The 12,280-nt window shown below is 38.4% G+C and overlaps 1 protein-coding gene across 1 annotated transcript; it reads right to left on the bottom strand.

The window, feature by feature from the left end:
- Positions 1–516: 516 nt before the first annotated feature.
- LOC306759558 (flavin-containing monooxygenase 5-like) lies at positions 517–5,051 on the bottom strand (the record flags this gene model as incomplete). The annotated part of the gene is made up of 10 exons (XM_079245234.1): positions 4,917–5,051; positions 4,591–4,779; positions 4,331–4,496; positions 4,082–4,224; positions 3,807–4,006; positions 1,599–1,734; positions 1,297–1,516; positions 1,121–1,193; positions 761–1,013; positions 517–666 (listed from the first exon to the last, which is right to left on the bottom strand). The coding sequence occupies exons 1-10, from the start codon at positions 5,046–5,048 to the stop codon at positions 517–519; spliced, it is 1,662 nt and encodes a 553-aa protein (XP_079101360.1). The 5' UTR covers positions 5,049–5,051.
- Positions 5,052–12,280: the final 7,229 nt, after the last annotated feature.

The raw sequence follows: 12,280 nt of genomic DNA, 5'->3' as shown, positions 1-12,280 counted from the left end.
AATACGGAGCTTTTGAAAGCTGAAGATGTAGATAATGTTTATTTGTTACTCTGGAAATCCCAGTTTCATTATTAACTGGTCTCTATTACAATCAGTAGATGTTGTGAGGAAAACCAAAGTCCTGACCTAAACACAAAATCTATTTTCAGCAATAGTCAATGCAAAGTTTGGTTATCATCTCTACAAAATTTGATATCATACTATTTACTTTAGGCGCTGCGCCAGGAGTCCCTGTACAAGGAGTGGCTGCTACAATAGAGCTACATTTCACTCCATAAAACATTTCTATATAAAACATAGCTCAGTGAAATTGGTTGCTAAAAAAGATTTAAATACATTAAATAGTAAAGATACAACAAAACATCATCAATCAGCTGCTCAGTAGAGAGGAACCTCCATTATATAATCCTAATCGAAACAGAAGTTTAATGAATTTCTAACAGATCTAGAAACAGTAGATAAGGTGTTTGCCTCGTATCTTTCAGAGTTCTGCATGGCGTGGCTGATGCAGTCGGATCAGACTGTATGTGGACGGAGGTTGGACAGCAGGGTGGGGATGGTGTCGGGATTACGTGTATGGAAGTAATATGCTGCGGCTCCTCCGACCATGAGTGTAAGACTCAGCTTTACCAGGCGTCCAGCAAAGGAAGGCTCCTGTTCCACCAGCTGGAAAACAACGATAGCGTTACGATAACGTGCTGTTGTAAGTTCAGGACTACAAACAATATAATAAGAAAAATGGTTGAAGTCGCTCACAGACCTTTCTGGTTTTTAGGGGCTGGTACATGCGGTCAAACTGGGTGAAGATGGCCTCACGGGCTCCTTCCCATTTCCCTGGTCCCATCAGGCGGTACTGGTAAGCAGTAACTGGTCCCCATAAAACCCTCTTAAACAGAGGATAGTCTGTCAAGAAGAGCCAGGGCAGACTTGGCCGTACTCCAATCTCTCCAGCTACTTCGTCCATGTAAGAAACAAAATCCACCTGCAGTGGTGTCAGTTTGGACACGATGTAGCTGCGGAAGTGGTTGAGAAATTACTGTAAGATTACTAGATTAAATAAAAGTGTAGGTTAAATGTATGAAATGTGATGATCATGTGGTTCAAAGAAAGGAATATTTACTGATTCTCAATGTCCTTCGTGTCCTTTTCAACAGCCTTGATCATCGATTGGTTTGAGGGCAGTTTTTTATATCCTGAGAAGAATAAAATAGGAGAAATAAAGAGACCATTAGACTGCCATGAATTTCAGAAGTATCAAGACTATTGACAGGATATAAATCAGCTTTATAGCCTCACCTTTGAAGACACGTGTGACCCAGCGGGCCTGTATTTCAGCCTGAGGCATGATGGCTCCAAGCGCATGGATGAAACCAACAACAGCCAGGGTGGGATGCTCCATGTTAGGAGGGAAAACATGCTTGTACAGCCCTACACGGTGCCCAGACTTGTACATGACATTGTTTGGCAGGTAGGGGAAGTCGTAATTGTACCCTGTGGCAAACACAATCGTGTCTACCTGTAATAAAAGAGACGCATACATTTAAAATTGCACAGAGTGAAAAAAGGTGCTTGAAGAAAACTTCGAAGGCAATTCTGACCTTTTCCACCATGCTGCCATCTTCAAACACGACAGAGGAGCCCCGGATTTCCTTAACGTTTGGTTTGATGATGACTGACCCCGACAGAATCTTAAGGGGAAGATCATCATTGATCACTGGAATCTGACTGAAGAGCCTGATGAGGCAGCAAGACACAAGACGAGCAGACATCAATAAATCACTTCTTTTCATTGCACAGAAGTGTTTCATACAAGTAACCACAAGCAACAAATAAAAAAGAATATGAATAAAGAATAAAACTGATCCCCCAAACAAACTGTTGATACTAATAAAACAGCATAAATAGTATGTAGTTAATTATAAACTCTGCCAAAAGAGGTTAATTCTAAGCCTGGTTTTAAAGACATAGCATCAGCCTTTTGCAACTCGCAAAGATGAGTTGCTGCTGATGAGGAGACTGAAATCCAGATGTTTTGAACACAGTTGTTTTGCAAGATTTGCTGAGAGAAGCTAAGCAGAGGTTGCAAGAGGAAAACTATATTTTTTAGTACTGATTCCAAGTCAGTACTTGGAATCTCAGCAGGAAAAGGTTTTGTGTGGAGGACGTAAACCAAGGATGTCCAAAGTCGGTCCTCAAAGACCGACGTCCTGCAGGTTTTCAATATATCCCTGTTCCAACACACTTGGCTCATATTAAATGGATCAGCAACCAATAAATTTCTGCATAGTGTAGATTAATTTGAGTCAGATGTGTTGGAAAAGCAACACATGGAAAACCTGCAGGATTGTGGCCCTCGAGGACGGGAGCTGGGCACCCCTAAACAGTCAGTCATATGTACTAGTCAGTGTAGTGTGATAAAAAATCTGACATTAACATTCAACAGCTAGCTTTCATTGGGATGTATACAATGCTTAAAAAACTGTAAAGTGATTCCAAAGAGGTTAAAGTTGTTCATCAAACTCATGTGAGGGACTGCTAAATGACCTGAACCTCCACTCACAGTGGAACCTGGGATAAAATGTACTTGCCACAGTCTTTTAAGAACCTAAAATGTTTGCTGAAAGCAGATTTGGCCAGTTTAGACTGTTGCAAAAGTGTGTCTACTGTATTTATGTGAGTGTTTATTCTTTTCATGGAGGATGGCAGTGAAGGCAGCAAACTGGGGCTTTACTAAAAGGCCAACAGTTGTTGTGCCAGAAATATGATATGTGGCTGCAATATAGAACTGTAGGTTTCTAATTATGGAAATTCTGCCAATAATCAGGGATTTTGGAGAGAAAAGAGTTTTCATCAGACGGCGAGTCTTTTAGGTCTGCCGTGTGGGTAACACTCTGACCATAAGTGGGTTGTCTCTAAAGGGGTCAGCAGAGAGGCTGCAGGGTTGTGAGGTCATCCTCTCAGCTCCTGAAAGACTGAGGCCTCTTGTGCCCTTTCCGACATCAACCTACAGTTTCACTGCTGAATGCCGACCTGTGTTCCATCGCTTCACTGTGCTGCTCTGACGAGCCTGGACAACCTGGCTGCCCCTGAAAGGACCTTTCCACCAAAAAAACACATCTGACTGAATCTGAATGTCGATTTTTACGGGTTGTTGATGTGCAAACTGGAGCTTTGGATCTCTTTTCCCATTTCAGTCTATCCAGGTTCTACTGGGACTTGCAGCAAATGATTCAACAGCAGCCCTGAGATGCAATCTTATTCCTTTTCTCTGACACTCAGCAAGTTTTCCATGAGCAGCTACAACATTTGTCACTGAAATCCAGGGGAGAACTGCATCTGATTTGGAGACTGTGAGGTCAGGAGGACGGCTAGTGGAAACTACATATGTTTGGGCCACCATTAATACTATAAAGTTGTTGATCCATCAGTTCTCCAGTCAAAGGATGTTCTCTTTTGGATGACAGTAAGCCAAATCACAGCTCCTGCACACTGCCATGTTGTTGCTGTTAAATGCTCCCTATTTGGAGACTAAACTATCACTCTGCATCAATAACTGATATATTTCTACACTTGTTTGATCTAAGATATAATCATGATATAACATTTATTTAAAATAGCTTAAGCTGCAGCATTAATGTGTCACAATTAGTTTAGTTTTAGACTATTTGACAGAGCCTATAGCCACTGCAATCAGATGCCAATAAACACCTTATGTGCTTTACTTCCCCAATCCCAGAGAAGTAAGTTAAAATAATTAGTGCTCATTACTTCCATGTAACATCAAGAGCAGTAATCCAAGTACCTACCTGTGTTTGGGTTTGAGGGCATACATGGTGTGGTCATACATCGCGTTGAGTTTCTTCTCACCAAACCAGTTAAAGAAGTTGATAGGCAGAAGCTGGAACAGGATGTGGACAAAGCGGGTGTTGTACTTCATGTCCACTGGCAGTCCGTTATCAGAAACCTGACGAATGATCCAGGCACCGCGCCGAGTGCTCATGTACACCTGCACGATGAGGGAGATGCAACTTAACATGCGACCATGTGCTTCATGTCAAAAGAAAACAAGAGCAATAAGAACCTGCTTAGCAACTCTGCTGGTCTCCACAGCGATATCGCCTCCTGAGTTGCCGATCCCAATGACCACCACGGTCTTCCCATGCATGTCCTCAGGACCCTTGTAGTCCCAGCTGTGCAAGTATTTTCCCTCAAATGTCTCAATACCTGCAACACATTTGTGATGTTGTCTTGTTTCTTATTTGCTGGAACATAATAAAATAAAGAACAGCAGGGAGGATGTGTGGAAAGTGTGCCCAAAACACACATCTACCTGGGAAATCTTTGAGTGGCAGGTTGGGGTAGGTATAGTGACCGGAGCAGCAGATAACTGCGTCGAAGACGTGCCTCTCCTCTTGTCCATCTTTGTTCTCTGTCACCACTTCCCACTGACCAGTGTGAGAAAAGTCTGGTCTCTTTGTGATTCTCTTCACTGACGTCTAAATTGTAACAAAATGTTAACGAATGTATGAGTTTTCAGAAGGTTATCAAACTGTGGTAAAAAATTAAAAGATTTTTTATCTCCCCTTTTACCTGGAACTGAATGTGTTGTAGTAGTTTAAAGTGCTCTGCATACATCCTGAAGTACTTCAGGATTTTAGAATGATGCATGTAGTTGGGGTAATCAGCTGGGATGGGGAAGTCACTGTAGCACATCATCTCTTTGGAGATATTGATGGTAAGGGAACGGTAGATGCTGGCCCTGTTTGGCTCCGACACTTCCTGCAGAAAAACAGTTTTTACAGGTCGTCACAAGGCTGAACGCTGGTAAAAATGACAGCAGCTTCGTTCATCTCACTCAGTTTTACATCAGTAGCTTGGGGAAAAAAGCAGTGATTTCATTTAAAATGAGTACTTACCTTGAATTTCCAGAGTCCACCCATATCATCGCTGCTTTCAAAGCAAGTTGGAACCAAGCCCTCATCCAGACAAGCTTTGATGCTGGTCAGACCGGAGGGGCCTGCACCAATCACTGCTACTTTGTGCACCATGATGGAGCTGCAAGAGGATAAGATGAAGGCCTCAAGTTAACTTCTTATCAGATTTCTTTCTTCCATATTTCCCTCAGTCTGTTCTGTGGTTTTCAGTGTTGGATGTCACTTCCTGGTCTATACTTGTGCCACATCTATATCTATATATATGCCACTGCAGGACAGGGCTTCATCTGTCGACTACCACTCTCCAATTACTTTGTGTACCGGTAAATCGATTTAGATATGCTGTTACTCACTTGCTCTACTCATACCTCCCTGCCAGAATGTGACAATAAATGGTCAGAGGTCATGTAGTTATATCTCTAACCAATCATTGTTGACACACCGTAAGCTGATTTGCACGATGAATGAGAATTTACATGATTGGATCTTTTTTATTCTTCCTGCCAAATAGTGACCCATTTCCTGATGAATGATGAAAGCCACCTTTAGAAATGTGTCTGCCCAACAATGCAACAATAACAGCTTTACAAACTATTTCACGAGACTTGAGTACAAGCCTAACTTTATATTGTTATAATGATCATCATCAGTTAACCCTTTATAAGGCAAGTGGCTATTTTTGATCACTTTGTTTTCTTACCCTTTCAGCATAAAACAAATTTAATAAAACAAAATGTAACAACAGAATGGACATCTTGGTACATACCAGAAGGACAATTTTAGGTTAAAATGTCTAATTTCAAGGTATTTCATTGAATGCCTTATAAAGGGTTAAACCTTTCAAACTTTCTGACACTAAGATTTAAAAACCATTTTTTTAAAAGGAATATTCTGACCGAGGTGGTCGCAGTTCAGGTAAAAACACCGGGGGGCACAGAGAAAATCACTTTAGCAGAGAGATGAGATAACGTCTGCTTTCAGGAACTGATATCTGTCACAAGAAAGATAATGTAACTTCCACTGTAGCATTCCACCAGGACAGGGTTTGTATAACTTTTCTGGTTTAGATGAGCCAGTAGACTCAGAAAGTCAAACCCTGATAAGGTATTGCTTTGGTTATGTATGATCCACAATGTCAGAAGCCTTTATCTACAGAAAAAGCTGGGATGTTTTGTCTGTTGTCTGGGAGTGTCAATAAGATTCTTCATTACTTTTAGAGCTGCTGTAGTTGTACTATGGCCCTTTCCTAAAGCCAGACTGAAAGTCTGATGAGTCAGCTGTGCAACAGCTTTAACGGGAGAACAAAGGCAAAGATTTCCAAACAGAAGTTTGTTTCCATTGTTTCCAAAGAGAGAATTTAAAGAAATAAAAGTCAAAGATGATGCAATAAATCCTGATGAAAGCTTTAAATGATAAGGAACAGGACCGTCTTGACCTGATTTTCTAATTTCATAAGTTTTTAGGCTTTACACTTCTGTAACACTGGATAAAACTAAAAGCAACTGTTCCAGCAGGGTGATATGAGCAGTGGTGGTTAAATCATCATACTAAGAACTCATCACAATTCTCATTAATACAACTTTCACATTTTCTTTTGTGACTTTAACATTCAGTGGGGGAGACAGCAGGACTCTGTACTTTTATTACCACCTAATGTTTAAACTGTATTCGATATTTAAAGGATTATGTAAGGTGTTTGAGGTTTCTTAAATGAACTGATTACTTTTGGCTAGTCGGCTTTTAGCTGTACATTTATCGTTTTCCTAAAAAAAAAAAAGCCACATACACTTTTATAAATAAGAGTGAAACGTATCATTTCTCAAAGTGAAATAGATCCTGAGTGCGTTCATGTTCAGAAAAGTACTTTACAATTAGTTTAATGAGATTATGAGGTTTAATGTCATCTGGAGGAGGCAGAACTCTTAAATATAGCTGAAGATTTATTCTTTTTTTTTTTTTTTTTTTTTTTTTACAATATTAAGGCAAATTAAAATATATTCTTTAAGATGCTTAAGACAATTGGAAAAGGTCAAATAAAAGTGTCACTGAATTTATATGACCCATACAAGATCAATGATGGATGGATGCCTCATTCTAAACGGAGATGTGTCTCAAAATAAGAAGATCTTCCTTCTATTTCTTTATTTTTTCATTTATAAGAATAAAAAGAAGCTGCATGCTCCAATCTATGAAACACAAAAGTTTAATCAAACAAGCCTTCGATCATAGACGGTCTGTGACTGAAGGCTTGTTTGATTAAACTTTTGTGTTGCATAGATTGCAGTGAAAAATATTTTTCTCTCTTATTCACGCTTATTCATCAAACAAGTCTTGCACCCCTTACACCGGATGAATGTGTGTTTTTTTTCCCCCCAACTTTTTATTCTTTCATCTACAGTTTAACAGCTGCAGCAACTGGCAGCTGCAACGCCTTCTATTAAAAGAAGGTCCTGGAATCTTATTGGTCCTGTCTTCACCCCTACACATGCACTCACTCCCTCCTTTCTTCTGCATGATCTTCTCAGACTTCACTACATCTTAGACCAAACATAAAAACTGACTGATTTCATTCCTAGCTTCTGGAGAGGCTGACTTGATAATCTGTAAACAGTGATGGGTCCTTTCCATCAGTTACTCATTTATTCTTCCCAGGAATAATCTTTTTGGCACCTTGGTCTGAAAAACGAAGTCTGCTCAACTCTTCTTGGTCCAAACAAAGATATTTCATGCATTGATTTATTGGCCATGGTGTTATTGTAAGTAGCAGCAGCAAATGTTTTAAACCATAAGGGTAAAATGATAGGGAATATTTTATCGCTAGGTTCAGTTTAACTTTCCAAAAAAGAACAATTTCCTTTCAACAGTTGCATTAGAAACTGTAAACATGGCTAAAAGAGACCTCTTACAAACAGGTCAGTGGTTTTCTGGCTGATTTAGACAAAGAAAGATTTTGATGGAAAGTTTTAATAAAAAAATTAAAGTTGCAGTTCATCTTTTTTATTCTTAGTTTGTTCAAACATTTGAAACCTAAAGGCTGCTTTGCTGGTTGTAACATGTTTATATTCCCATATCTCACACAAAACAAAGCCACACAATTCATTGACCCAGGCACAAAGAAAATCCATCCTAGGCTATAATCTACATTTAAAACAGGAGCATTACTTGCTATGAATCTCACATCAACTGGAATGTGCTGAAAAATTAATTCAGCCAATGTTTGAATATCCACATTTTACACTTCTTAATCTCAGCTGCAGTCATAAAACTTTATCAGTTTCTAAAAATCCAAGTAGTAACGAATACAGGATTGCACCTTCGAGCTTCTTAGAAAGCACAAAAATTAGGAACAAACTCAAGCCTGTTACAGTATTATTACAGTGAGAAAGTTGTGAACATGTCATGGCAAAAACATGGAAGTTAATCAGCCTGTCTCCAAAAATCCAACCATAAATCAACCATATTTAAAAAGTTTGAACCCTAATCTATGAATTTACTGTTGACCCATGCAGGGTGTAGCTTTCCTCACACCTGATGGCAGCTGGGATAGCCTCCAGTTGCCTGTGATCTGATATTCCAACAAGCAGGTAAAGCCGGTGGATGGATGGATGGATGGAAATACATTATTAAAGCTTTATTGTCTCAAAAGTAGTGTACCGAAAACACCAGAAAGACGAGTATAATCTCTCTTACCTTGTAAATTCTTGTCAGATGACTTCCTGCGTCAGTCAAGTGGAGGAGCATCTCCTCAGCACAGACTTATATATACGAGGAGTGAATGAAGACATTTTTATTTTTTTCTACTCTCATCCTGCCTCCTAAATGGCAGTTATCCAGCGGAGTGATGTTTGCATAAACTAGATTAGTTTTACTTTGACTAAAGTTCAGTTTGTGTCCCAATTGAAGTTGATATTGCTAATCAGTGATCTATTAACAGCGATCACATGCGTCATTCTATCTGCGGATGCAAAATTATTTAGAATTTTGACCTCTCAATATCCTAATCTGGTCTGTCTATATATTCCAACTTCTGGTTATATAAAACCTAAAACCTTATTTGATTTAATATTTTCTAACCTCTAAAGTCTGACCTTCATGGATATTTAGGAGGCTTTAGTTGCTTCCAGTAAAGTAAGTCAATAAAAAGATGCAACTTGTTTAGAAGGTTCAGAATGATGAATTTTACTACTTTTATTTTGATTTTATGCACATCTTTTATTTTTATCACACTTTTATTTATTCATTTTATTCTAGTCAACAAGGCCGGATATAAAGCATGAAATGAAATGAGAGTAACTTCTGCAGGAGCAGATTTACTGGCCGGCGGTTTAATGGAGACAAGGCAGAGTGGAACTGCAGGAGGGCTGCCAGATGGTCTTTTCTGTGAAAAAGAAACTGAACTCAAGAACCTGCTGTTACGCTAACTTCTGCAACATACCTGGCATGCATAGCAGTAAATCCAAAGTATTGAGGAAGATCAAGATCTAGATTGATCCACTTCACATGCTCAAAAACACGACTTACACCCTGCTGACGACTTGTGGGATCTTCCTTAGCAATCCACTAAAATACAGAAATATCTGAAACATGCAGGGCAGTGAGTAAAGAAATACTATGTTAAAGTTGTGGTGAAAGAAGATCATGAATAGATATTTTAAAAACCGAATAATGATAATAACCATTCTAATAAAAATACTTGAAAGCTTCTTGGCAAATTCTCCATGTTGCAGTAAAAAGCTCTCATTGAATGATTGATTTTGGACAAAGAAAAAACCAAAACAAAAGCAGGACACATCAGTTCAGACACTATCAGACGTATGGAAATCTAAATGTGATTGAAATACTTTTTTGTCTTTTTATATCTGAAAGGAACAATATATTTCCTCTATGACACCGACTCCTATTGACCATACCATAACTGTTGCTTCTGGCTCAGGTCATCATTGCAAATAAAAATTGGTTCTCAATTGACCATCATGGTTAAATAAAGGTGGAATTAAAGAAAAAGAGAATTCTATTGTGCAAACCCAAACTCTCTCTCTCGAAAGACAAAAACTCACATTTATAGGCTTATGGTTCAAAAACAGTTTAAACTGATGAAGATCATAAGGAAAACAATTTGCTTAAAAGATGTGCACATTGTTTATTATACATGACATGAACCTGTTTTAGATTTGTTCCAAGTTTAATCAGAAATTCTTACGATTAAACATGAGAAAATATTTTACAGCCAATTTAAATCTATTAATACCACAGTGCAATCACACCAACATGTTTACATTCTGTATACAGTGTTAAGATACCAAAGAATAAGATGTATACAGTTAACACAAAGTACACTTCATTGCATTTGGCAGGCAAAACTGAGTGCGCTGAAAAGAAACTTCAGATACGATGATGTGCAAGAGTCTTTGTGAGAACTGCTGCCTATCTTTAAGAGTTAAACAACAAAATGAATTCCCTTGATTTGAAATATATGAAACTTTTGAGTAAATAAGTCACACTTACAATCTATCCAAAACACAAATATAAAAAGTGCAATAACATACTTGGAGAGATTTAACCTTATTCTTAGTTCTGGACTTCTAGGAAGTTTCACCAAGTTTGTAAAACAGCACTGAAATCAACCATAAAAACAATTAAATTTGGTCACAAAATTCACAATTCAGCATATTCAGATTAGCAACTGTGGTTTATGAAACCAGGAGGTGAGATGCTGCCACTTCGATGAACCGACAGCACGCAGAAGGTGCTCAGTTATTGCGCAAGTGGACCCAGTTTGGCACAGGTCAATCAAACAGTCAGCGATGGAACAGTCTGATAAATAACTTCAGTTCATTACAGATGTCCAGATCTGGTTTAAACCGACGGACCAACCCCCATCCCCCCCAACAAAAAAATGGTTCAAAGTTAAAAAATCTCCCAAAAGTAAAGCAGAATATTCTAATTTGAAAACAGCACTTCAACAAAACATTCATTCTGTCAAAACCAGAGGAAATAACGTAAATACATGTACAATAAAACTAAATACTCAAACTAAATGATCAGAAGATTTATGATTGGAGAAAGCAAAATGGGGCTACAGATACTAAGAAGCACCTGCAGATTAAAACGCTCCGGTTTCCGGGTTGTGTTTGTTCTTTCTTGCCCCTATAATCCAGCTTAACACGCAAACATGGCAAAGAAAGAGCAATTATGCGCAACAAAACTTGCCTTCAAGTCAAAAGATGATTTTACTAAAAAGTTCATGCTTTTCAGTAAAGAAGGGACCTGAAAAGGTTTACTTCAGCTTTTACATGCCTCCTGCAGGCTTGCGCACACACACACACACACACACACACACACACATCACCAGCCTGTGACAGTGCTTACATCAAACACACACCCAAGTTTCGACACCTTCACTGCTGGTCCCAGTTCATGGTTTAAAATGAATCTTTTATTCGTGACTAGAAAGCTGGAAGTGTTATGGAAAATGGTGCATGCTTTCAAACACATTCATAATGAAGTTTTTGTGTGACTATGGGTAAAGTTTAACTCCCCAAACGTATGCAGACTCAGATATTCATTAAGCAATAAAGGGTTAACTACAGTGTGTTTTTTTCCCCCCCCCAGTCTAAACCTTGAAAATGTCACATCGTGGTCTGCAAACAAATTCTTCATATTTCCTTCTGCAGCTTTAGCCTTATCTCCAAACAAATTATTGCCTTTGAGGATCTCCAACATGTCTCTCAAAAACTAAACTGCCATTATTCATCATACAGGGACATGTGACCTGATGAGAAATTATTAAGTGTTGTTACAGTCTTGTAGGTTTTTACAAAAGCTATGTTACACACATTAAATCCAATAAAGATTTTATGAACTTTGAAATGTAGGCTATATAGTTTTTTGTTTGTGTTTCATGCTCGGACAGATCTATTTTAACACAATTTCCACTGGTTATAAAAAATGATAGATTTGTGATCCACAAACCCTCTGGAAATACAGTGGTCACTGACCAACAAGTTAAACAATTAAAACGCACATTAACCTGAAAGCCATGTCAAAGAAAAAAGTGCTCAGTGACATGGGGATTAGGAGAAATAACTTGCAGAATTCTGTCTGTAAGCTAAACATTATTGCCTTTTTACCAAACAGGTTGGAGAAAAAGAGAAAAAAATGCTTTCACAGTATATGATTCAAGAGTAAGATTTGAAATTAAACAAACTTGGTCATATTGTCTTGAAAAGATGGCGAATAAATTAGATAATGACTTCTAGGATACAAAAATATACTAAATGCCTAATTTCATGTATTAATGCAAGCTGTATGAAATCAGAGCACAGTCCTCACTGCAGTGTCATGGT

This window comes from Telmatherina bonti (genome assembly GCF_933228915.1).
Source record: "Telmatherina bonti genome assembly, chromosome: 8".
NCBI lineage: Eukaryota > Metazoa > Chordata > Actinopteri > Atheriniformes > Telmatherinidae > Telmatherina > Telmatherina bonti.
This window is presented reverse-complemented; position numbering and strand designations above follow the sequence as displayed.